General features: G+C 45.9%; 1 protein-coding gene across 7 annotated transcripts in view; it reads left to right on the forward strand.

Moving 5' to 3' along the window:
• ZFAT (zinc finger and AT-hook domain containing) overlaps positions 1 to 25,927 on the forward strand; it is a 240,286-nt gene that overhangs the window by 72,749 nt on the left and 141,610 nt on the right. For all 7 annotated transcript variants that reach the window (XR_001883776.1, XR_001883775.1, XM_017863814.1 and 4 more), the window contains one exon: positions 24,391 to 24,576. Coding sequence is in view for 4 of the 7 variants with exons in the window: in XM_017863814.1 (XP_017719303.1) it covers positions 24,391 to 24,576 (186 nt within the window). In the remaining 3 variants the exon portion in view is untranslated. The remainder of the gene's footprint in view (positions 1 to 24,390; positions 24,577 to 25,927) is intronic.

Raw genomic sequence — 25,927 nt, forward strand, 5'->3', positions numbered from 1 at the left:
ATTATTACTTTTGTTTGTTTTAGTTTTTAATACCTGTAATGAAACAGAAAATACTAAGAAAGTAAAAATATTCCAAAATTTCACTGCCTGGGGTCAATGACTGTTACATTGAAAAGAGAAGGCCCTCCTCCATTCTGTGTACACACATATGTATTTTTCAGAACTGAAATTATACGTAATATTCTGTGATCTTTTTTCACTCAATGTGGGAGATAAATTTTTCATCACAATATTTTTTATTTAACAAGCTGTTTTCTAGCGCTTTTTTTATGTGACAGTTGCTGTTCTCAATGTTTTACAACTAATAGTCATTTTACTTCTCATGGTAGCTTAAGAGGTAGGCACTATTGTTTGTTTTTTTTTTTTTTTTTTTTTTTGAGATGGAGTTTTGCTCTTGTTGCCCAGGCTGGAGTGCAGTGGCACAATCTCAGCCCACTGCAACCTCTACCTTCCAGGTTCAAGTGATTCTCCTGCCTCAGCCTCCCAAGTAGCTGCAATTACAGGCATCTGCCCCCACACCCGGCTAATTTTTTGTATTTTTAGTAGAGATGGAGTTTCACCATGTTGGCCAGGCTGGTCTTGAACTACTGACCTCAGGTGATCCACCACCCTTGGCCTCCCAAAGTGTTGGGATTACAGGTATGAGCCACTGTGCCTGGGCAAGGTAGGCGCTGTTGTTATTCCCATTTTATAGAAGAGCAAACTAAGGCACAGATGTTTCAGCTGTTTGCTTTGGTCACACAGCCCGTAAGTGGTGGAGCTGGTTGTGAGCGAGGTGGTCTGGTTCCAGGGTCTGTGCTTTTGACTGCTGTGCTGTGTGTCCTTACCCAAAACAGTGTTGCTTGTTGTCATTTTTAAAGGCTGTACAGCATTTCTTCATATGCATGGGCTTACCTCATTTTACTTCATTGGTCTCTAGTTGATAGGCATTTAGAATTGTTTTAAAATTTTCTCTCTGATCAAAAAGCAGTACTCAAGTGAACAGTCCCGAGCATGCATTTTAGATTTATTATTATTATTTTTTGCACTTGTGCCATTATCTTAAATGACTAATAATGTAATGCTTGTTAAGTTTTTATTTAACGAGCTGTTTTTTAGTGCTTTTTGTTTTGCAGTTGCTGTTTCTCAGTGTTTCACAGCTAACAGCTCTTTTAACTCTCATAGAAGCTAAGAGGTAGGCACTGTTGTTATTCCCATTTTATAGAAGAGGAAACAGAGGCACAGATAGTTTCAGCAGTTTGCTTGGCTAGATCACACAGTCTGTAAGTGTGTCTATTAGTTTCCTTTGTACATTGCTTTGTTTTTCTTTTGCATTAGGAAAATGCAAATAGGATATATTTTACATTTTGTCAAACCGCCCTGTAGAATGTGCATATCAATTATTTTTCCGTCATGGGTCATGTCCTCAGATGGCCTTTATCCTTTTCATCTTGGGTTGTGTCAGCCTCTATCCTTGCTAGTCTCTTTTGTGGACAGTTGGCTTTCATTGTTTTAATTTACTGCTCCTTGGTCACTAGTGGGCTATCTCTGTTCCAGTTATTAGTTATTGGTGGGTTTTGTGTGATTGGGGGCATTCCTTGTTCATGCACTTTACTTATACCTTTGAATGATCATATATGCTGAAAATATTTTCTGCAATTTGTCGTTTGTCTTTTAATTTTCTTTGTAGCACTGCTTTTCTTCCTTTTGCATTTTGCTGGAGTTTTAAATGTCTGTATTGTCACCACTGTTTGTATCGTATTGTCAGATGTATCGTTTACATTTTTTGCCCTTTTATCGTAGTTTACAAAATTTGCCTCATATCCCCTCCAATTTAAAAAAAATGCTTCTATTTATTTGTCTGTTATCTGTATGATTTTATTTTATGTATATCTTTGATTCATTTGGACATTGCATTTTTGTTTTCTGTAAGTTGGGAAGTCAGGCAGTTATAAAGTTGACTTTTTAACAACCTGGGGATTAAGGGCACCATCCCACTGTCAACAGTTATTTTCAAGTATAGCTTTTGACTCTCCTCAAACTTAACTAGTAATAGCCTACTGTTGACCAGAAGCCTTACCAATAGTCAATGAACACATATTTGGTATGTTATATGTATTATATACCATTTCCTTATAATAAAGTAAGCTAGAGAAACAGAAACGGTATTAAGAAAGTGGTAAGGGGCCGGGCGCGGTGGCTCAAGCCTGTAATCCCAGCACTTTGGGAGGCCGAGACGGGCGGATCACGAGGTCAGGAGATCGAGACCATCATGGCTAACACGGTGAAACTCCGTCTCTACTAAAAAATACAAAAAACTAGCTGGGTGAGGTGGCGGATGCCTGTAGTTCCAGCTACTCGGGAGGCTGAGGCAGGAGAATGGCATGAACCCGGGAGGCGGAGCTTGCAGTGAGCTGAGATCCGGCCACTATACTCCAGCCTGGGAGATAGAGCGAGACTCCGCCTCAAAAAAAAAAAAAAAAAAAAAAAAAAAGTGGTAAGGAAGAGAGAATGTATTTACTCTTCATTGAGTGGAAGTGGACCATCATAGAGATCTTCATCCTCCTTCTCCTCATGTTGAGTAGGCTGAGAAGGAAGAGGAGGGGTTGGTCTTTCTGGAGGGGTGGGAGACATGGAAGAAATTTCAGTATAAGTTCACCCTTGCAGTTCAAACCCATGTTGTCCAAGGGTCAACTGTATATATTTGACCAATAAATCTAGGGAAAGGAATTATTTTAATACATATAATTCAGTAGATAAAATATTTGAAGTCATACGGTCCACGGAGAAAATACAGATCTGGCGGTTCAGTCTCAAAAACCCCTCAAAAAATACAACTTTGTGTTTTGAAATAATTATGAATTCACAGGAAGCTGCAAAGATAATACAGAAGAGTCCCATGTGTCCCTCACCTGGTCTCCCCCAGTGGCTCCACCCTACACAACCCTAGCACGGTATCAGAATCAGGACGTTGGCCTTAGAGTGCGCGTGGCTTGCTGCCAATTTGCCACTCACAAGTATGGCCTGTGCTCACCGCCAGAAACCAGAAGCACTCTGTAGTCACAGGGCCATGCACCCTGTCCCTCGATCACCACCCTCACCTGGCACCTGCCAACCTGTTCTCCCACTGTGTGACTTTGTCATTTTGGGAACACTGTGTAAATGGACTCACACAGTATGTGACCTTTTGCGGTTGGCTTAAAGAACTCACCTTTTAGACCTAAGTTCTAATTTTATAACTGAGGAATTTGAGGTGCAGAAGTGATGGTGATCCAGTCACATGACTCATTTGGGGCTGGCTGGGGCCCGCATCTCCCGACTCCTGCCCTATTGCCAGTTTGCTTGATCATGTCTGTGCCTTAAGACCACTCTCATTTCTACCTTATGGATGGAGATTTTCTCCAGTACAGCGTGTCTCTGTCATATTTTACTCTAACCTTATAAGCAATGGAAGTGGCACCCTGTGTGGATTCCTGATGCTTATTTTCTACTCTGTAATAATTAGGCAGTCTCTTCAGCAAAGGCAGACAGACAGGGTCCTTTCTAATCAGATTATTGGCTTCCTCCAGGAATAGCTGTAGAGAAAATGGCCTCATATTCCATTGATTTTAATGACCTAAATTGACTTTAATTTTACAAATACCAAATGGAAAGGTAGACACTCTGGGCGTTTTTCCCTTTCTGGCCACTGTTGAAGCTCTAAAATATGCAGAAATGACCTTATGCCCAGCTGCCTTGTGGCTGGCATTCATGTGATTGCACCGTGTTCCCTAGTTTGCCAAGCACAATATTACAATTTGGAAAAATCTCGAGTAATTGTTTTAATATGTGCTCTGTCAAGAGCAGTCTAGTGACATTTCAAACAACTGACCTTGGTTCTATAGCTTGTTAAAACAATTAGAAGAAAACAAAATAAGCTTTTTCTTACCCTGAACCATGGCAAGTTAAAATAACTCTTTTGATATGTTTTCAACATTTATTTATTTTATTCTGCATTTGAATGGCAGAAGAAACCAGGAAAAGAGATTTCTTTTCCTGTAGTTATGTAGAACAGCTGGTGTTTTGAAAATGTTTTGCAGCCTACAGAAATCAATATGTCAAATTTATAAAAGTGACTTCTGAACTTTGCTAAGCTTGTTCTTTCTGGGGGTCATTTTATGCAAAGAGAGTTGTGAACATTTCCTCTTATTCTCATTAAATTCTTCCTATCAAAGACAAGGCATTCATTTTATGGTCTTACTTAAGATGCATCTGTAATCTTCATGGTGATTTTTTATTACAGTGTTTCAAGTCTCTGCCTTCCACTGTATTTGTGTTAGCAAAACAGCTGGCTTCATAAATACCTGCCATGACTGAAAATGGTATGGAGTGAGTCATGTTTGAAAATTTGCAGGTGAAAATGTGTTTCTGAACATCTCACTTTTCTCTGTGGAAAGATGGATAGTGGTAATGTCTGTTTCTTTTTGCTGCCTGTAAATCCTCCGTTTTTCCTCTGTACTAACTAAGTGAGTGGAAGCCCAGTGGTCTCCAGCCATGTTTGGTCTTGTGCGTACTTGTGAGTGTGGCTTCTGCGTGGTCCAGTTCATGCCACTGCTCCTGCCTACCTGCTCTGTGAGCGGCCCCTCTTCTGCCTGTCATCTCACTGTCCCTGATTAAAGGGAGACCTGGTTACACCTGATAGCAGAGCTACCCTGAGTCACAGTGGCTCAATATTCCTGTGCTTGCTTTCTTGTTGGTGTTGCAGGTGCTCAGGGGCTCTGCTCACTCAGGGACCCAGCTGGAGAGAGCAGCCACCATCTTGAATGTAGCAGGTCATGGTACAGGAGGGAAGAGAGCGCTAGGTGGTTTCATCTTGGCTCAGAAGAGCATCTGTCATTTCTTCTCTGCACAGTTCACTTGCCAGTGTATTAGTCTGTTTTCACACTGCTGTAAAGAACTACCTGAGACTGGATAAGTTATCAAGAAAGGTTTAATTGATTCACAGTTCTGCAGGCTTAACAGGAGGCATGACTGGGAGGCCTCAGGAAACTTACAATCATGGCAGAAGGTGAAGGGAAATCAAGGACCGTCTTCATATGGTGGCAGGAGAGAGAGAATGAATGAAGGGGAAAGTGCCTCACACTTTTAAACCATCAGATCTCATGAGAACTCACTCACTATCATGAGAACAGTAAGGAGGAAATCCACCCCCATGATCCAGTCACCTTCCACCAGGCCCCTCCTCCAATTCACCATGAGATTTGGGCGGAGACACAAATCCAAACCATATCAGCCAGCAGGGAATCACATGGCCCCGCCTGACATCAAGGGCCCAAGAAGTGCAGTTCTGCCCCGTTCGCAGGGTAGGGGAGCCCTGGAAATGCTTGATGACCATCACTAGTGATGGCCGCATGGTTCTTATCCATTTACCTGATTCTACCACCAGCTGTGTTCTCATGTCTTACAAATATCTTCCTTGCCCATGTTTCAGTTTGGGTGTCCCCCAAGCAGTTTAAGTTATGCAGCGTGGTCAATCCTAAACTCGTCCAGCTCCCAACTGATGTTCCTCCTCTATTTCATCTTGGTGACTGGTCCCCACCATTTAGCCAGAAACATCCCTGTCACATCCCGACACTTACCGTGGTCAACTGACTACCTGCTCAATATCTCTTCAGTCCTTCCCCCGTCCCTGCTGTTGTCCTCGTGGGTCCATCATCCTTTCTGTGGACTCTGTGACCATTCCAGTCTGCCTGTCTACCCCAATTCATGCTCTGTGTACACCAGTGGTTTACAGATATTCTGGGGGATTTATCCCCATTAAGTATTTATTTAGTAATAAGTTGCATTTTTAAAATTGAATAAGCATCTATAGAGTTCTTACTATGGGCCTGCCTCTCTTCTGAGTGTCTTACAGATATTAATTCATTTCCTCTTCATAAAAGCCCTATGAGGCAGTTACTGTTTTTATTCCCATTTCATGGATGAGGAAACTGGGGCAAGCATCCTATCCAGTGTCACCCCGTAGTAAGCAATGGACCAGGGTTGTGGACTCAGGCCTTTTGGCTCAGATACGTATAGACTGCTGTATTAATACGCTGTAGGTGTTATAATACACACATAAATGGTAAGTTTCAAAAGGATGAGTTAAGAAAGGTAAAGAGAAATTCTTCTTTTTTATTCCCAAATTTCAGTGGATTTTCCTAGGCATCCCTGGTTGTATGCATTTCACCTTCCACCTTGTCTCCCTAGCGTTAAGCATCTTTATGACATATGAACCCATCTTATCTTTACTCTGAATGCACCCCTTCATGACACCCACTGCTGTTCCGGAACAGCCTAAGCTCCTTAAGAACCTGCTGTATCACTTAGGACCTAGCCGCTACTCGCTCTGCACCTTGACTTCTTACCCTCTCCCACTTTGCCCACCTCCGGATCAGCAGTGAACCTCTGAAAGCCCCCAGTGTCCTGTGCCCTCACCATCTCTTGTACGTGTCATTCTTTTTGATTGCAATGTCCGTTTGCCCTTTTCCCTCCGTATGCTTAACATTCAATGATCCTGGCACATGCACAAGCCCCCTGAGCCAGCAGGGCTCCATCCCATCATCTGTGCCTTCTCTATGGAATGCCACAACCCTGTCCTGTGCCAGTGATTCCTGCTGGTCTTCAAGTCACAGCTTTATTTCCCCCTTCCAGGCCTAGCTCCAGAGTCCCCTCCCTTGTGCTCAGCTTCCCGGCAGATCCGGGCTTCTCATTGTGCTGTGCACGTGCATCGCTGTGTTAGAATTGCTGGTTTGTGTGTTTGTCTCCCTATCAGCTGATAACTGAGAAGGCAGGAGCCCACACTTGCACCGTGGCCTGGTTCCCTGTGGATAGAATAGGCACGCATCTCTCTTTTCTTTATCAAAGTCCAGGTCCAGACTGTAGTTCTTGGCAGATTTGGCACAAACAGACCAAGTAACTTGTTCTGTGTGAGTGTGTCACTTCCTGGCTCTGTCTGCAGCTTTCAGAACAGTGCCGGGCACATAGCAAGTGCTCAGTGATTATCTTTTGAGTGAAAATACCGATTCTCATAGAGCAGACACAAGAACTATGCAATATCTAATGGGTGGTAAACCCAAAGTTAATTATTTTATACCTTGCATTTGTATTTCTCTGTGGAGTGGCCCAGTGACTCAGACGAGGCCCTGGGTAAGTACATGTTGTGGCTGACTGGCTGCCATCCATACTTGCTCCCATGCATTTCTGAATCTGCAGCTGCTTTGGTTCTTTTTCTTCCTGCTCTCCTGCTTTTCACATTTCGGCTTCAGCCATCAGTTTTTTCGCCTGTACTTAAGGGTTACGTATGGAAGTTACCTCTTGTTTGCCGTCTAATGCAGCCATTTGAATTGGAAACTTTGGAGTCATCTTGAATTCCTCCTTTTGTCTCATCTGCAAATCTCTCAGTCCCTAGTCCTGCCAACATTTCTTCCTTCCTCCTATTGCTCCGGGTCCACTGTCATCACCTCTAATGCAGACAGTTTTGCAACAGTCCTTAGACTGGCCACTCTCCTTCTGAATCTGCTCCCTTTAAGCCCACCCTCCCAGAATGGTGTAAAATACATGGGGTCACGCTGCTTCCTGCCGGTGGGCCTCCCGTGGCCTCCCCTCCCCTGCTGTTGCTGGGCGTGGATGGATCTCACCCTGTCCTGAGACTGCTTTTTCTTGGGCCACTGCCTCTGTATGCCATTGGCCCCCACTGGTCTCATGGAATCTGTTGTGCGGGCAGAACTTTCTTCCTGGAAAGCCCCTTCTATCGTCTCAGCCAGCTAATGAATTCTGTCTCATTCTTTATGGCATGCACCATCCCTCAACTTAGGCAGTCCCAGCAAATGTCTGCCTGGTGAAAGCACCTGCGTATGACCTTTATTACTCCAGTAGCTTCTCATACTTTACGTAGTTCAGATAAAAAGCTCAGATAAATGATAAAAGCTACATTATCAGAGTTGTTTAGAGAAGGAAGAAAGTGTGGGCCCTAGAGCCTTGAGCCCATGGGGAGCTCCAGCAGGCCAGAGGTGGCCTGCATGAACAAGCTGCAGCGTTCATCAGGCTGCTGGGCTTTACAGGCTTGTGTTCACACACTTCCCAACTTCCCTGAGCCATCCCCTCCAGAACGTCCCAGAGACTCGTGGAATCCCGATTCTTGGCTCAGCAGGTGTAGCAGGGTGAGCCATGGACAAAATCCCTCAGACACTGAGATAGTGAAGGGAGTGGCTTTAATCAGCTGGGAGCATCATCAGGCTAGCGTCTTAAAATCCGAGCTCGTCAGGTGCTCAACTTCTGTCCCTTTTAAGGGCTCACAACTCTAAAGGGGCCCACGTGAGAGGGTCGTGATCGACTGAACAAGCCAGGGGGTACGTGACAGGGGCTGCGAGCACTGGTGGTCAGAGTGAAACAGAACAGAACGGAAGGTTTCACAATGTCCTTCCACACAATGTCTGGAATCTATAGATAACATTAGTTGGTAGGTCAGGGGTTGAATTTTAACTACCAGGCTTAGGTCAGGCAGGCCCAGGCATGGTTTTGGGTCTGGTTCCTGGGCACTGGGCTACCTGCCTTTAGTTTCACTTCTTTTTCCTTTTCTGAGTATAAAACAATATGAGAGGGTCTCTCTGTTCCCTCAGGGGGATTGTGAAGCTCACCTACCCCAGCTGGGCTCCCCAGTGATGCTGCCTCCTCTTCTGTGTGACCATCTATCTGCCTCTGCTGCTGTGTGGGTCACCGTGTCTCTGCTCTGATTTGACCACCGGGGCAGGGCACCGTTCTTTTTTTTAAATGAAGAAGCTGAGGCTCTGGTAGGTGAAGGAAGTTGCCTAAGCCCAGCTAGAGAGTACCTGTTGGAACAGGGATTCTGGTCCAGGACCCTTGGGCTTCCCAACTCAAGCTCTTGCCACGCAGATCCATCAGTCTTCAGGGATGTTGCTGCTGATTGGCTGGTCCTCTGATTCTCCACACTCCCTTGCTTCAGAGTCATGTGAATTCAAACCTCCAGTCCTGGTGACAGTTATGTGTTCCTGAGAGACATGTCAGATAGAAACAGGACTGACACTGCAGTCCCCACTGTCGCATTGCTGCTTACTGTGACTCTTAGTTACCAAAGGGTGCTCAGGGTCTTTTGCAGGGACAGAATCCCACCCCAGCAGAATGGTGAAAGGAAGACTTGCTTCCTCAGCATCTTGGAGGTCACACTGGGGCTGCTGGCTCTCAGGGACTATGTGGTAGGTTGATGTCTGGAGGCAAAGGGAGTGGCCTCATCGTAGAGTTGCTGTCTGAAGTTCAGCGATTCTCAGTGTGGAGGCTCTGCGATTGATCCAGTGTGATGCAGCCCATGGCTCAGGGGGTCTTTGCTCTAACGGTGTCATGGTGACCACGCCTGAAACCGGAGAAGTACTGGAACGTGTGGCTCATGGCTCTTGCCCAGCAGCCTGTAAATCTGGACATACTGCTGGGGCTGGGGCTTCCCATCTCAGGGAGACTGGCTAAAGCCAAGGGCTGAGTGAGATTCCTGCAGCAGGCAGAATCTTTTCTCTTTTTTTCTCCTGCTTCCTGAGCTTGTGCTATTATTGGGCACCAAGTCAGACTTTGGGGATTGAAGTTGAGTAAGACAAGTCTATTCCCTTGAGCAGCTGAGTGTCTGGGGAGGAGGACAGTGATGTAAATAGACAACCAAATATGGTGAGGTGAACCACCTGCAGAGGGAGCAGGGCAGGACCACGTGTCTGCTGGAGCATGTCGTGGAAGGCTTCCTGAAGGAGGAGGTGGCTCTGAACTCCATCTCTGAGGATGACTTGGGACTGGGGGAGAAGGTGGAGAAGGAGATGGAATAGGCATTTCTCTCATGATGGTTCATACAAAGCCTGCAGATAGGGGAATTTGGGCACATTTGAGGAGGTCTGGGATGATCACTGCAGTTAGTATGTAAGACCGCCATGGGTGACCAGTGAGAGATAGGAGGATGCAAGAAAGCCTAAGGGAAGAGGGCGAGGAAGAGCAGTGCGTATTCAGCAGGTTCCAATCAGTGTGGGTGTAATAAGTGCTTTAAACTGCTTTATTAGCAGGGTGGAGTGAATTGGTGGCAGAGTCCCAGAATATAATCCCTTATCAGTCTGCTGTTCTGACAGCTGTTCTGGGCTTTTTATTAATGTAACTGATAACACTTTACTCTCCGGGGCATTCTGAGATTTAATTAGTTCTTGGGCAATTTAGAATAGGTACTTTAGAATATTAGTGCAGTGTTAATTATAAATGAATGCATATGAACTAATTTCTACAAATGTGTGATTGCATTTGCATTCAACTCTTTAGTTGCCTGCTTCCAATTCAACATACTTTGAATTACGAGCTACATGTGAGATACTCTGTTCTGTGGGGAATTCAAGGGTAAGAAACGCAGACACAAATCCTGCACTAAGAGTGTAGGGCTGGAAAACAAAGCAGGACCCCTCCTTTTCTTTTGAGACGGAGTTTCGCTCTTATTGGCCAAGCTGGAATGCAATGGTGTGACTTCGGCTCATTGCAACCTCCACCTCCTGGGTTCAAGCGATTCTCCTGCCTCAGCTTCCCGAGTAGCTGGGAATACAGGTGTGTGCCACCATGCCTGGCTAATTTTTTCTATTTTTGGTAGAAACCAGGTTTCATCATGTTAGCCAGGCTGGTCTCAGACTCCTGACCTCAGGTGATCTGCTCACCTTGGCCTCCCAAAGTGCTGGGATTACAGGTGTGAGCCACCGTGCCCGGCCACAGGATCCCTCCTAAAGAAACACTTCTAGAAGAGGTGGGATGGTAAACAAAGAACAGGAAGATTTTGAGGTAAAAGGAACTTACTTGAGAGATTTTGTATCAAATGGGCTTTGTTTTTCTTGGTAAGGTGTTGGAAACTCATCAGAGTTAAGGGGGTGTGTGTGTGTGCGCACATGCACATGTGCCTGCATGTTAGGGGCTGAGAAGAATGGGAACTTTTTGAGCCCCCCTGTGGGTGATTCAGGAATGCATCAGAGGCATGGAGCGCCTACTGTTTGTGTAGCGGGCATGGGGTGGTTGCTGACTACAGGATGTCACATGAACGGAGGTCTGTGCAGTAGTTTCCCAGGCTGTAGTGGGCTGGGCAGAAATGATTATGACACTCTGGGGTAAGTGTGGGGAACAGCTAGTAGGGGCTTCACAGGGTTTTGGGGGAGCTCGTGGAAGGGGATTCTGTAGCAGCCTGGAGAGCAGGTGGAGTGGGTGCTCTCTGGTGGCTCGCTGGGGCAGAGAGTTGAAGGCCACATAGACGTCGAGCTCTGAGGAGTGGGGCTGGGGTAGAGGAGGGCAGGGAGAAGAGGGGAGGAGAGGAGGGGAGTACCACCCCTGCAAGAGGAAATAGCATTTGCTCAGGCACAGAGGAGCCACTGGCCACACAGAGGAGGCTGATGCAGTGATCCTGGGGAGCATTCTGTGGCATCTGAATCCAGCAGTGGGAGTTGAAATAAGGGGACGTATTGTGGAGATGTCGAGGAAGTGCAGTTGACAGGACCTGGCAGAGTTCGCAGGGGGATCTGCCTTGATTTTGGCTGGGGGCCAGGGTGAATGGTGGCATCCCCGCCCACCTCGAGAGCCCAGAGCAGATGCAAATCTGGAGGAAAGAGGGTGAGTAAGTTGTGGCCACACATTGATCTGGGGACTGGGGGATATCCAAGAGGGCATGCCGCCCTGCACGGAGTGTAGCATGGGGTCCTTTACACACGCCTCATGAGGAGGGGCATGAGTAGAGACTGGGTGGAAGCTGGAGGACAAAGCACCAAGGGCAGCCTCCTGAGGCCCCCGCAGGGGAGTGTCCAGGGACGGAGAGCAGGGAAGGCTTCCTTGAACGAGGAAGAGGATGGGTTGAGGATGGTGAGTGATGCAGGGAGTTCAGTGAGAGGAAGCTGGGGTGAAGACTGCATTGATTGGGGTGTGCCTCGTTGCTGACTTGATCAGGAGCAGTGTCAGTGGAAGGGGGTCAGTGGGAGATGCTTGTAGTGGGAGGGAATGAAAATGGGAATGGAGAGAGGAGTCATCCAGAGATGACTAAGAGGATGGCCTGGGGGAGCCACCAGGATGCCAGCAGGAGGCAGGTGGCACACTCAAATGGGTGACCTGAGAAGCTAAGGAAGAGACCCTTTGTAAAGGTATGTTCAGGTCTAGCTACAGCATCAAGTCATGGTGTACCTGCAGGACTGAGGGCAGCTGGGAACAGCAGGGTAAACACGCAAGAGGGGAGAGAAGTCATCAGGACACCGAGGGAGAGAGCTGCGGCCTTTGGTAGAGGATGAGGTCAGCTTGTGATAACCTGGCAGGGAGGGAGCCTGGAGAATAAACACCCACCCCCGACTTTCTCCCCTCCCTTTCATCTCCTGCTGGTGCCTTCACTGGTCAAACCCAGTTGGAAGCCAGAGAGCAGTAGGGCCCATTGTGTGGTCCTTACTGGTCAGCCTTGGGAGCTGGGTGGAGAAGGGGAAGGGGCGACCTGGAAGGGCAAGTGGGACCCCTCCAGAACTTCAGGGGACTCTGGATGCTTGCTTATTATCTGCCCTTAAAAGGGACACACTCGGGTCTCTGTTCCTTAAGTAATGGCCCCCTCCAGTTTACATCAGAGCCTCTCACTCCATGCAGGGGCGCTAGACCCTGTTGTGGTAGAAAGGGCTTCAGCCCCGCGGGGCATGCACACCATTTGCCAACATCTGCTTCCCTCTTTAAGGTTTGCATTCCACGTCGTGTGGTGTCATCGCTTTTTCAAATGTTGTCTTTTCCAAAGGAAATGAAATATAAAGAAGTATGTTAATGTGCTAGGGTTGAAGAGCAGCGCTGCACAGTAAAAGTTACAGTTCTTAGAACATCAGCACCTGGGGAAAACGCACAAAGCTAGGTGGTAGGGGGAGAAAAGGGGCTTGGCCGCAGCTCATGATTAATGCAAACCGGAAGAAGCCAGGAAGAAGTCATCATCCCAGCCTCAGGCCTGAGTCGGACTTTCATGTATATTTTTGGGCGTGAAGTCGACAGACTGGTGTGCAGCCAGTGTTTCCTGAAGGCCTACTGTGTGTGCTCACCATGTGAGAAGGTTCTGCGTCTGTTCCCTCATGTGAACCTTACAGTGACTCATTCTGCAGATGCGGATAAGTTTAGAGTGTCCCAAATTCATCCAGCTGAAAGGCAGAGCCTGGATCTTAGCTGAGATGCCTTTAACTCCAAATCTTGTGTTTTTCACCATGCGTTCTCAAAACAGTGACTTTTTGTTAAAGCCGTATTTCACGTAGTATACTGTACCTCTTAATTCAGTGGTTTTAATGCTGTTTCCAGGGCTCCTCAGAGATGCTTAGTGGCTGGGGCTGGAGGGATACTGAGGACAGGTGTGGGAGGCTAGCAGGGAGCCCATCCACTTTAATCTGAGAGATTGTACCTTTTATAGATTATTTATGTTGAAATTGCCTGAAGAGCAGGAAAAAGGTCCTGCCAGTTAAAAAAATTTGAAAACTACCATCCTGGTGTGCTGACAATCACAACTGAATTCAGACAGTGATGCTGCATGATGTAAAACTAGATGAACAAGGGGACTTCAGCTAAGGCCCTTGTTTTCTGGAAGAGCGCATTTATAAGCCTTGGAAAAAAAGTGAACCATAAAAAGACCAGTTAAAAACACACACCGAGTACATAATAGCAGAGTTACAGGTGCTAGTTGATGTTCATGAAAGTACTTTGCAGACTGTCATGTGCCACTCAGAAGATAAGGTATTGTTATAGCATTAATAGTACAGTTGATCACCCTTCTGTGATATTGACTAAAGGGAAAGTACCAGATGGGCATAGACTACTGTTAGAAATTTCTGTTTAAACCCACTGTTGCTGATGGAGTTATTGCTGGTCTCCCTTCCTGTGATCTGGCTTGCCCAGGGTAGGGCCATAAAGAGCTCACTGGGGTTCGATGTCATCTAGTCTGCTCTTCCTCTTAAGCATCTCTGACAGATTTCAGCTATTGATCTCACTAAAATTACGTTCTGTTTTCTCTTGGCTAAAGAGTCTTTTCTAGAGCTCAGTGAAGATATTTTTAAACATTTAATACAATGAAAACACAATACTGTCTTAGAATTAGCTGTGTAATTAGCACGTGTACATGAAGAAGCAGGATATTTGAAGAGGGTTCATTTTGAGAATGGCATCTAGAGGACTTGGAGTTTGACCTGGGTCACCCCAGCCAGCCCTGCAACCCCCGGGGCTCCCTTCAGTGTCCTTATTTTCCACGTTAGGATGTGTTTATTAAAAGGCATCTGCTTGCCAGCTCTTCTTTGTCAAGCATCCTGCCTAGGCCCAGGGACTCAACTGGGTTTTCTCTGAAACAAGGGTTAGTAAATTACCCAAAATTGCCCATCAGCATCAGCCAGGGGGCGTGGATTTCAGCTGGGGGTCTTTGACCCTGCGCTGTATCCTGCCATCTCAGAAGAGTGACTTTTAGCAGCCGTGTTTATTGCCAGAAGGCTCAGTGTATCTCAGTGCAAGGGAGGTAGACTTTTATTTGTTGAACAGAACTCTGGCTTTCTTCAATCCCCAAGAATTGCCTCTTCATAGCACAGAGAATCACTGCAGATCTGGAAGCGCTGGGCATACCACTGACAAGCCAATAGGGGACTTGAAATGCCTGGGCCTGGATGCCAGGCCAGAGAAACAGTCTGTTGTACCCAGGAGCCAGCTGTGCCCTTGACCGTATAGCGTGCCTTCTCCGGCTGGAGTGGGGCCGTTCATGTACATGGAGTGATTAGGAGCAAGTGGTCTCTTGCTGTGTGTGGGCACTTGGCTGAGGGTGCACAGAGCAAATGCCAGCCTTACTTTGTCTACCTCAGCCTTCAGCACAGCTGGGCCCAAGCCCCCGGTCAGAGAGGTGGGCGAGGAGGAAAGGAATGGTGTTTGGATGCTGTGGTGCCTGAGCTGCCTGCAACCCTTTCACACCTCTGCCTGTGGTGAAAGCAAAAATGCTGTTCATGGAAACCACTTATAGGTCCACCAGCCAGGCCCCTCTGTTCTCTCCACCACCGTAAACAGTATTGCACTCTGCCATTTGACCGTCACCTCATCTCATTGTGAAGCCAGCTGTTCAGCTGGTTCCTCTCTGCATTCTGTCTAAACTTCTGCTCCTGCAGAGCATCAGAGGCAGGAGGGGTAGTGGGAAGCACTCACCTTGCAGTCTGCTGGACTTCCATGTGATGCTGGGTGTGCCACTCATGGAGACAGTGTCCAGGCTCAGTCCCCTCTTCTCCTCACTGGGCTTCAGACTCCTTATCTTTATAAGGGGCTTGGGAGCAGTCCTGCCTCACCAGGATGGTGGAGACTGAGGGAGACTGCGGCAAGTGCAGCATCCTGAGTGGCTGCAGGAGGCCTTCCCTTGCTATTTGTTTAATGACTGGATGACTGTCCCACTTTGTGAGGTTGGAGACCCCTCCTCTCTTTCCCCACTTTACTGAGTATCTATGATGTTTTGGGCACGGTGGAAGACTTCCAGTGAAATAGGCTAAATCCTGCCAGACCTTACTGAACTCACATCCACCTAGGGGAGACAAGCAAGAAACAAGTAAACAAATAATAGACAAGCCACTTACAATAACTCTCCTCATCAGTAGGGACTGTTTGTGTGAGATGTGTTTGTTAGATCAGAGCTTAGAGCACTAGACCACAGTTGCTGGTGGTCTGCAACTGCAATGGTTTGACTTACGGTGTTTCAACTTTACTATGGTGTGAAAGTGACATGCATTTAGTAGAAACTGGACTCTGAATTAGAAATTTTGATCTTTTATTTTTATTTCTATTATTACTATGAAATTCATATTTTTATTATTATAAAATAGGGTTTGTGTGAAATGATTTTGCCCAACTGTAGGCTAATGTAAGTGTTCTGAGCACATTTAAGGTAGGATAGGCTAAGCTATGATATTTGGCAGGTTAGGTGTTTTAAGTGCATTTTTGACGTAATGATATTTTTGACTTTGCATGGGTTTGTTGGAATGTAACTCATCGTAAATTGAGGAGCATCTGTATTTAACAACACAAACTTTTCCTACTTCCCAAAGGCCTGCACTCTACCAGACTCAGGTGAATGATTACCTTCTAACATTGTGTAGTTTAGTTATTTATTATGTTTTAAACTAATGGTCTCTTTCCTCACTAGCATGTAAACTGCAGAGGGGAGGGCTCTCTCTCTGTTTTGTACACTAAGGTATTACAGATGCTAGAACAGTGCTGACCACTGCCTAAGTGTCTGCTGAACGAACTGTGGCTAGTAAAGAACAAATAAATGCTGTAGTGTGTATATAATTTCCAAGTAAATATTTATATATTTTGTGCAGAAATGATATTTTGTTTGAATATGGACACTTAAGAAAATTTGAAAATAGGAAAGTGAGAAAGGAAAATCATCTCATAAAGAGAATATTTTGTTTAGTAGTAGGGGATATTTGTTGAACTTTGTATTGGAGATAGAAATTCTGTTTTCAGATGAGACACAATTAGTATGAATATTTAACCAAATTGAGGAGAGGGTAACCAACAAGCAGGCATAGAAACTGAAGAGGCAGACTTGAAATCAGACCTGAAGTTGACTTGGCCCTCCCTAGTCACAACCAGTGACTCTTTTGCAAATAAAAATGCACAGAGACTGGAAACCAGGGGTGTGACTCCCTGCCTCATTCTGCAGCAAACACCACACATACCAGGACAGCCTGGGGTAGGAAGCCGGCAGACACTCAGACTCGCCCAGTCCTGCACCTCTCTTCTGTTGCCATGATTGCACAAGATGACGAGTGGCTCTGGAGCAGGAATATAGGTGTCGCAAAGTGTCCTTCTCTGTTCGTGTTTCCTGAAAACTCATAGCAATGAATTTGCTCATGGTAACTGTATTAGTCTGTTTTCACACTGCTGATAAAGACATACCCAAGACTAGGAAGAAAAAGAGGTTTAATTGGACTTACAATTCCACATGGCTGGGGAGGCCTCAGAATCATGGCGGGAGGTGAAAGGCACTTCTTACATGGTGGTGGCAAGAGAAAAATGAGGAAGAAACAAAAGCGGAAACCCCTGATAAACCCATCAAATCTCATGAGACTTATGCACTATCATGAGAATAGTACAGGAAAGACCAGGCCCCATGATTCAGGTACCTCCCCCGGGCCCTCCCACAATTCATGGGAATTCTGGGAGATACAATTCAAGTTGAGTTTTGGGTGGGGACACAGTGAAACCATGTCAGTAACCATGGTTGAGACTATCTGCAATTTAGTGAATCAAGCCCATGGTTTACGGCAGCTCAGAGGGCTCTTGTGCATGTGCAACGCGGGTTGGGCAGCGCAGCTTATTTCTAAGCAGGTAGGTCACCATACAAACTGTCTGTTTTGTAGTGGTGAAGTCTCTGTTCCCAGAGTGGTTCACAGGTAGTGTAGATGGCATTCCTTTGAGATGGTTGGGTGATAACTGCCTGATGATTGGAAATTGTACAGAATGACCCGCCACCATCCCATCTGACCCTAAAGGCTTGGGGTCACCGAGTCTACATTAGAACCCAGACTTTCTGTTGTGGTTCTTAGTGTGTTGCCATGTCATTGTCCAAGAAATTTCTAATCTTAATTGTTGTTATTAATATTAGCTGGGACATTATGTTGTATATTTCTTTAATTTGCATGGTAGAGATGGTAAAAATCTTAAAAACAAAGCTGAATCTAAACCAAGATATTTTGGATTGAACGAACTGAAGCACTTCCAACATAGGAGCAGGGCTTTGTTCATTGGGAGAATGTGGAGGTAGGGGTTTTCTTGCGTCACTGTGCAGAACCATGGCCCCTGCTCCAGATGTGTGGGTACATGGGACACTCTTGTGGCCGTCTAGAACCACCAGATGCTGAGAGCAGAGGTGGGAAGCTGTCCCCAAGATTGCCTCTGACTACTAACTTAATTTCATCTGGTTCTTAGGATTTCTAAATTTGGTGCCCATCAGGGTGGCTACCAAGACGGGAGTGAGAGTGGCTGTGGTGTGTGGTTGAGAGAGTCTTTGGGGTGGTGTCCCAGATATGTTTTCAGAAGGCAGAGAGGGTGAACATGGGGTTTTCCCAGTAATTGTGTTCTTCCTTCTTATAGCAATCTTTTGAGGTCCTTATTTATATTTTATATTTTATGAGTGATTTTAGGGAGATTCATCAATTGTCCACAGTTCCACTGCAAGTGGTTAAGTTGTGTCTTACCCCAGCCTCTCTGACTCCAGAGTGCTGCATGCCCACTGCCTCTCTGCAGTAGTTCCGTTAACCGGCCCCTATGTTGCTCAGGCCAGCTGGTTTGTAGCAAGCTCACAGCATGACTGAATGCAGCAGCCATGCGCAAGAGGGAGAAGCAAAACCCATCGACAGCTATGGAATTTTTAAAAGGAGAGGAAACTGGAGGGGAACATAGGCAGGAAAGAGTAGAAAAGTTGAAAAAGTCCCTAATTCAGAGGAAGCAGGAGACTATTGAAAAACATCTATTGAAAGGCCATGATACATGTGAGCTGAAGATGGGAAATGACAAACCCTCAGAAAAGCGTCATCAGCATGACTTCTAGGTCGGGTCCTCAAGGCATTTCAGTGGAAAAAAGGCAACTTTGAAAAGTACAAAGGTGAGTCAAGTGAAGATATAGGGAAATTGGTGAACAACCAGGTCAAATGGGAGCGAGGACTTTGGTGTCCTAAAGGGAGGGGGCAGAAAATTACTAACAAGGCTGTTGTTAATATGTCTTTCTCTTTTACCCTGTAAAAGCTACCCTCCTTGCTTTCCACAAAGAAGTGTTGAGCACATACTATACACCAGACCTAATGCTGGGCATGAGAAACACACAGTCATGCGGCTGTGAGAGAGCTGGGTTCAGGGCTGTGAGGAGCATGGCGCGTACAGGAGTGCAATGGAGAACCTGTTATTTCTTTCCATGAAGCACCTGCTTTTGTAGGCCAGAGTCTCTGGGTGGCATCTGGGTCTCCATGCCGGTTCTTCTCCTGCCTCACCTCCCACCCCCAACCATACTGGATGTTTTTTTCACCTGGAGTTATTTGCTACTCCCTAAATGCACCTAGCATTTGCCTGTGAGCGAGCATGCATGTTCTTTTTCTGTGGGAGCCCTGTTCTTTTCACAGTGCTCCAGGCCTCAAGGGATCAGTTAAGATAATCTCCAAGAACCATTTCCAAGGCCGTTCAGTGCAGTGCCTGGCACCATGGTGCCTGAATCAGTTGGAAAGCTTAGTGTTGAAGCTTCTGAAGCTCTCAAGAATAGAATGTAATCTGCGTGGACTGTGGATCCATGTTGCATGAGGCCACAGAGAATTGATGAAGGATGTGGGGGCTTGGAGGTGTGTATTTGGGGCAGTCTTGAGTGGACAGAGTCTTAGCTTAGGTTTCCCACTGAAAGCAGCTTTGGCTACAGGTGGTTTAGCTGAGGGGTAGTCCCAGGAATGGGTGTGAGAAGAGTGAGACAGGGAAGGAGCAATGCCAAGGGCTTGTTAGTGGGGTCCCTACTGTAGGTAGTGGGAATTTGACTCTCAAGATGTTGCCATGGGCCAGGCACAGTAGCTAACACCTGTAATCTTAGCACTTTGGGAGGCTGAGGTGGTTGGATCACTTGTGGTCAGGAGTTTGAGACCAGTCTGGCTAACATGGCGAAACCCGTCTCTACTAAAAAAATGCAAAAATCAGCTGGATGGGATGGTGCACACCTGTAATCCCAGCTACTTGGGAGGCCGAGGCATGAGAATCACTTGAACTTGGGAGGTAGAGGTTGCAGTGAGCCAAGATCACGCCACTGCACTCAGCCTGGGCGACCGAGTGAGACTCTGCTTAAAAAAAAAAAAAAAAAAAAAAAAAAAAAAAGTGCTGCCATGGTGACTCGCAGAATTGTCTGCCTAGACAGTGTCCAGAGCACTGATCACGTTTGGGCCATGGGATACAAGAAGAGCCCCACTGTCCCTTGCCTAGGGGAGGACCAGAGCCTGCACTCAGTGTGGACTCAAGGTTGGTGCGGCCCAGTGGGGTTGAAAGTGAGTGGTGTTCTATTCCCTGCTCTTTTTATCTCTGCCAGGTTTTTCTTTTACTATCTCTCATATTTTTCACTCTTTCTCCTTCTCTTCTCCCCGCAACTTCCTTTCTCCTACCTTCTTCCTTATGTAATAATTCCACCTATTTGTATGTGAGGGCCTTAGAATTTAGAGATTTAGACGTTTGGTTCAGAGTCTTTTCCACAGCATTTCCAATGGTATCTGTGACTTCCTGGAAAACCCTCCTCAGAAATGTGTCTGAAAAACACCCTTTCCTTGGATAGCTCTAACTGTTGGAAGTTCCTTTCTCTGCTCTGAGATCTGTCACTGGGGACTCTACCCATTGGTCCTAGCTTCATCCTTTGAACACAACAGAGCAGGTCTTCTTCACTATCTGGCTCCAGCCCTCTGGAGGCCTATGTTAGGCTTCATAAAATTGCAAGAAGAAGTGGACCCAACCTCCAAGAGGTCACGATATGGATAAGGCATGTCAACAGATAATTGCAAGCAGTGTGGAAAGTCCAACCGTTGGTTCAGTGCTCTGTGTGTGTGTAAAGACAATGGAGGAAGTAAGAAGGTGAAGGGTTCACAGTATCACAGAGGAGGGGAAATCCGAGCTGCCTTTTGGCTTGTCACTCAGACAAGCAGGGGTGTATGGATCAGGACACTGTGCCATGCATGGCTGTGTGCCACGGTCCAGGGGCTATAAACAGCACTGGGTGTCGGTCAACTTATGGTTCAGCATTGTTGGAGCCCAGAGGGGTAGGAGATAAGTACGTGAGGGTGTGTGCTTGCAAGTCATGGCCTTGATGGTGTAGGGATAGTGGGAGAGGATTTGTGGCAATTCTTGGAGGACTTTACCTAGCACTTTCTCCTAAAGGAAATGGGAAGGAAGCCCGATGAAGGGTTTTAAGCAGGCATGTGAGAATTAGATTTGGACTTTTAAAACAATTCACTCTAGGGTCTAGGTGGAGGAGGATGGTTCTGAGAGTGTGTCAGTCAAGATACTGTTAGCAGAGTCACTGGATAAAAATGAGTTTAATAATGAGAATGTTCTCTCATGTAACAAGAAGTCCAGGCACAGTGGTTCCAGGGCTGGTTCAGGGACACCTCTGTGCAGTGAAAGCCCCAGGATTCACCTCTCTCTCTGTATGCCTGAGGCATTATCATGGTCTTTCACTTGGCTTCGCCTAGCTGCTGGGTAGTTGTCTCAGTTCTGGCAATGAGGAGGTACTTTCCTCATGAGGAAGGAAAACCCACTCCTGAAAGTCCCTGGACCCTTCTCCTCACACCCCATTGGCCAGGCTTGGGTCCTGTGGCCCTAGCTGTTCAGATGGAGCAGCATTCCGAGTTCCTGGAGTGGGAAGTGGCATCGTGCTCCAGGAGGGACAGGTATTGGAAACGGATAGGGTGGATACCAACGATGCACATCCCAAAGCAGCCATGGGGAAGGAAACTCAAATTGGAGCTGTAGGAATGGTGAGGGGACAGATGAGATTCTTGTGCAGTCTTTTCTTTTTCACCAAGGCCAGCTCAGGTCTCCATTGGCTTTTAAAATGGCATGGTGCCAGACCTTCACCCACGTCCAGCCACCCAGTTCTGCAGTGCATTCCTAACATACGATGCCTAAAGCAGAGTCCAGACGCAGTTTATCCAGACGCAGTTTGTCCGGTGCAGCGTAGTGATCTCTTCAGCTCCTTCTTATTGGTGTAGGTGAATGTCATTTGGTTTTTGTTGATTCATGCTGTTAACCTGGGTTTAGCTTCTGGCAAGCTCTAATTCTCAGATCTTTTTTTTTTTTTTTTTTTTTTTAATGTGAACAAATCTATTCCTAGCATATCACCCACATATTGAATTGTATCCCATGGTGAATTCCGGTATAAAGCAAAGCATCATTTTAAAAGCAAAAAATTCTGTAATATGTTGTTTCTACCTTTTTATAGCGTCCAATATATTCTGCTATAGTTATTTATGCATGTGTATCACCCAGTATGTAGGCCACAAAAAGAACTTCTGTGACTCAGGCAATTTGCAGACCTTTTGAAATGTTTTTATTATAGGCACTAAAAAGTAAAATAAAACAAAACCTGCTGTTAGCCGTGATGCAAATCAAGCCTACAAAATGTAGGCACTGCCAGTGACTTTGAGATCACTTGTTTTCCTCATTCTCTGGCTTTATAGGGGTCACCCTGCTCTTCACCGGAGGGACTTGTCTGATGGTCTTGACTTTTTCCCTTTAGCCGTGGAGAGTGATACAGTTCTGTCTGATTCATGATCTCATCTATTCATTCTTTTTAGCTCCATGTTACCATATTTAGTGCTGATACTAGTTATATGATTAAGGACCTTTTCCAGTGAATGGAAGAACTTCTATAAAACTGTTTCACTAGGTCTAAAAATGGTCCAAGCACCTGGATTATGGGACAAACACCAAAAAAAAAAAAACTTCATAGAACATAGAAAATTAGAATGTTTGTTTTGACCAATCTGCCGTTAGCCAAGTTTTTTCTTCCCTCTTCTTGAGTGAGCTTTCCTTTAACCAGCCTGTCTCCCTTAAGAAAGAATACTTCTCAATTTTATCTTTTCCCTTCAGGCATTCCTTGGTACATTTACTTGGGGAACTGGCTTTAGGCAGAGTTGAATCACTGGAAACAGATGGACTGAATGGCCTCTGGCTGTCTCCCTTTGGTTTCTTCTATTTCTGCCGTATTGCTGCATGGTTCCCATCTCACCTCCCTATAACCCAACCTTGCAGCACCTTCTGGACCCCCACCTTGTGCTCGTGCACCCTGCCTCCCTTCATCCGCTTCCACGCTAATGGCTGAGAACTTGTTCCCTGTGCATTTGTCATATGTTCTGAGGAAGTGAATTTTGGGCAGGTTATTTCAGGTTTTGTGGCTCTATTTCTAAGAAAGAGAAAACTCCTTTTCCTCCCTTCCCTTTATTCCCTCCTTGCTTAGAAATCTCAAATAGTGTGCATTCAAGAGACGGCTTCTTTGTTCTTCACTTGGATATCGAAGCTCTTCTTCCCCCTCAGGCTAATGCCAAGGGTAGCCATGTAGAATTAGCTGTTGTTCTTTCTGTGGCTGACACGTTCCCTCTTCAGTGTATTTCAACATTTTTTGAACCTGTTGACTTCACTTGTCTGTAGCAGCAGCACAAATAGAATCCAACCCTTCCACAGGCTTGGACACCTGTGGCTCTCCATGGCCTTCCAGAGGCAGCAGGTAGGCCCCAGGCATTGTTTCCCTTCTCTCTTCCATTGTTTCAAGAAATTTTAGACTAGAGTCAACCTTGAAAAATCAGAAAATTCCATGTAAATCTGGATTTCCAGGCTCGCTGTGAGCCGTCAGAAGACGTGACTCTGTCTCCCCACCCAGCAGGCTGTTCCTCTGTGGGAAACTTGAGCCTCCTTTCCTTCCAGCTTCTCTCCCTCCCCAGGCCTGACTGGTCTCCATGCACATTGATGTTTCACCCCTGGTTCCCCAAAGGAAGGTTCCAGGCTCCTCATGGCCATTCAGGGCCCTCTTGGGCCCAGCTCTGACGCCCTCCCCTGGTTTTATTTCTGTTTCCCTGCTTCTTTATGGAGTTCTCACCACACAGGATACTTGGGCACTGGTTTATACTTTGGCTCTGCCGTCTGTCCCTAGATTGGAACACATCATTTCCACCACACCCACTCCTTTGCCCCATACCTCTTGCCTGTATTCCCTAACCATTGCTTTGCACATGCTTGCTTTTTATGTGAACCGAGGGCTTACCTCCCCACAAAGGGGAGAATCTACCATCCTTTCCTGTAACCATCTCAGACCCTTGTTCATTTCACTCGGTGCGCAGCAGACTGCCCTGGATTGCCTGTGCTGTTTGCATGTCTGCCTCTCCCCCTGCACTGTGGGGCCCTCGAGAGCAGGGTCTGCACCTTATCATTCTTTTTGTCCACCATGCCTGGCACCCATACAGTAGCTGATAAGTGTAAGTGGAATACGTGAATGATTTATTTCTTAGAATATAAATCTTGGAGACCTTATCTTCTCTGCAGTGTTGTTTATTAATGATTCTGAAGTCTGCTAAGCCTCCTGAAGACAAGACAAGACAAGAAACTATGTCTGCTTCACTCAACAGTGTGTGCCCAGGGCCTAGGTGATGGCCTGTGGCAGGGAGCAGTGAACATGTACTCAATCGAGTGAAGGAGTGAAGAACCACCGTGGTCCCTACAGTGATTCCGTGGTCTGCATGGCACTGCAGACCAAAGAGCTGTGTTTCCTTTACTATCCCGTGAAAGAGTAATGTTTACCCTCCAACTCTGCCACTGATATAAAAGGATACCTTATGCATCTTGGTATTTGCTCCTTAGGTAACGAGTCTGACCTTGAACTAGAAAAGAAGTGTAAGGAAGATGATCGGGAAAAAGCCTCGAAAAGACCACGGTCACAGAAAACAGAGAAAGTCCAGAAGATCTCAGGAAAGGAGGCCGGACAGCTTTCTGGGGCGAAGAAACCCATCATAAGTGTGGTTTTAACTGCACACGAAGCAATTCCAGGTGACTGCACCAAGCGGGAAAGGACAAGGCAAGACCCTTGGCAAGCCTGTGCTAAGGGTAGCCTGATGTCACAGTCTGAGTCAGAACACAGAGCTGGTGCATTGGTGGGGCTCTCCATTTAGTCACCCACTAATTCGAGAGGATGAGCTTACTGCCCAGGTGTTGTGGTTAATGGATAGAGGAGAAGCTGTGAGGGCTACTGTGAGGGCTGCTGCTCCTGCTGTGGTCCCACAAGCCCGCCGTGCTGCTCCTGCTGGAGTAGTGGTTCCGGGAGCAGTTTGTTTTCTTCCTCCCCTCACCCAGCTCTTCTGCTGGGTGTGTGCCTTCCCCTCCTGCTCTCAGCCATGCTGTCCTGCATGTGAGGCCAGGCCTTTCAGCCAGACGCATGCAGGCTGCTGCTCCAGAACCTGTGCTAACTCTGCCCACCTTCTGTTTTGTATTTTTTTCCTCTCTACACATAGAAAAGACGTAAACTGACAGAGACACCCACTATTTCCATCTCTCAAAGGTTAGAGTTCTATTCTCATTTCTCTTTTCTTTTAAGATCAAGACAGTGGGAAATGTCCTAAGGTGGTATCCCGGGGTGCCTCTGATCTTTTTTGTATTTTTAGAAGGGGTTCACCAAATATTTTATAATATTAGAAATTTCCATCTCTGTATTCTTTTACATGAAATAACTGGTGGATATGTTGCACTATATTTTAAAAAAGATCTCCTCTAGGATAGTACCCTTAATAAAAAAAAAAAGCAGTTGATAATTGTGTTTCAAAGTATAATAATTTTTCCCTATGTGTCTGAGGTGACTGCTGTCAAATAAAATTTAAAAATTAAGTTTGGGATTTTAAGGACGGCTACAGCCTTTTAAGTGCCTATTTTCAATGCTAAGAGTAAGTCATTGTTTAAAATGAAAACTCTGAATAAATTATCCTTCTATACATCACTGCAGACCAAGGTGATCAGTAGAGAACAGACCATATAAAATTGTGTGACTAGAAGAACTTTCTGGAAAGTCACTTTGTCAGTCCTGCTCACTTCAGAACAGTATTATTCTGGAAAATGAGAAACCCAGAAGAGAATTTCCGATTTTCAATTGTTGCTAGAGGAAGTTTCTAGAATTTTTCTAAAAATTAGTGGTAGTATTTTGATACTTCTTTAAGCAAGGGTGAAAAGTGTAAATAATTCCTTTGCAATTCCAGAAACAAGGGGTGAATTGGATCTTTTTCTTTAATGCGGTTTGACATGGGTGATCCTATATAAAAGCTTGCAAGTAACATATATATGTATATGTATATGTGTGTGTGTATATGTATGTATACTTTTTAACATAAGTAGATCAAGTGAAAATATATCT

Source organism: Rhinopithecus bieti, unplaced genomic scaffold (assembly GCF_001698545.2).
Source record: "Rhinopithecus bieti isolate Rb0 unplaced genomic scaffold, ASM169854v2 scaffold_72501, whole genome shotgun sequence".
NCBI classification, from domain to species: Eukaryota; Metazoa; Chordata; class Mammalia; order Primates; family Cercopithecidae; genus Rhinopithecus; species Rhinopithecus bieti.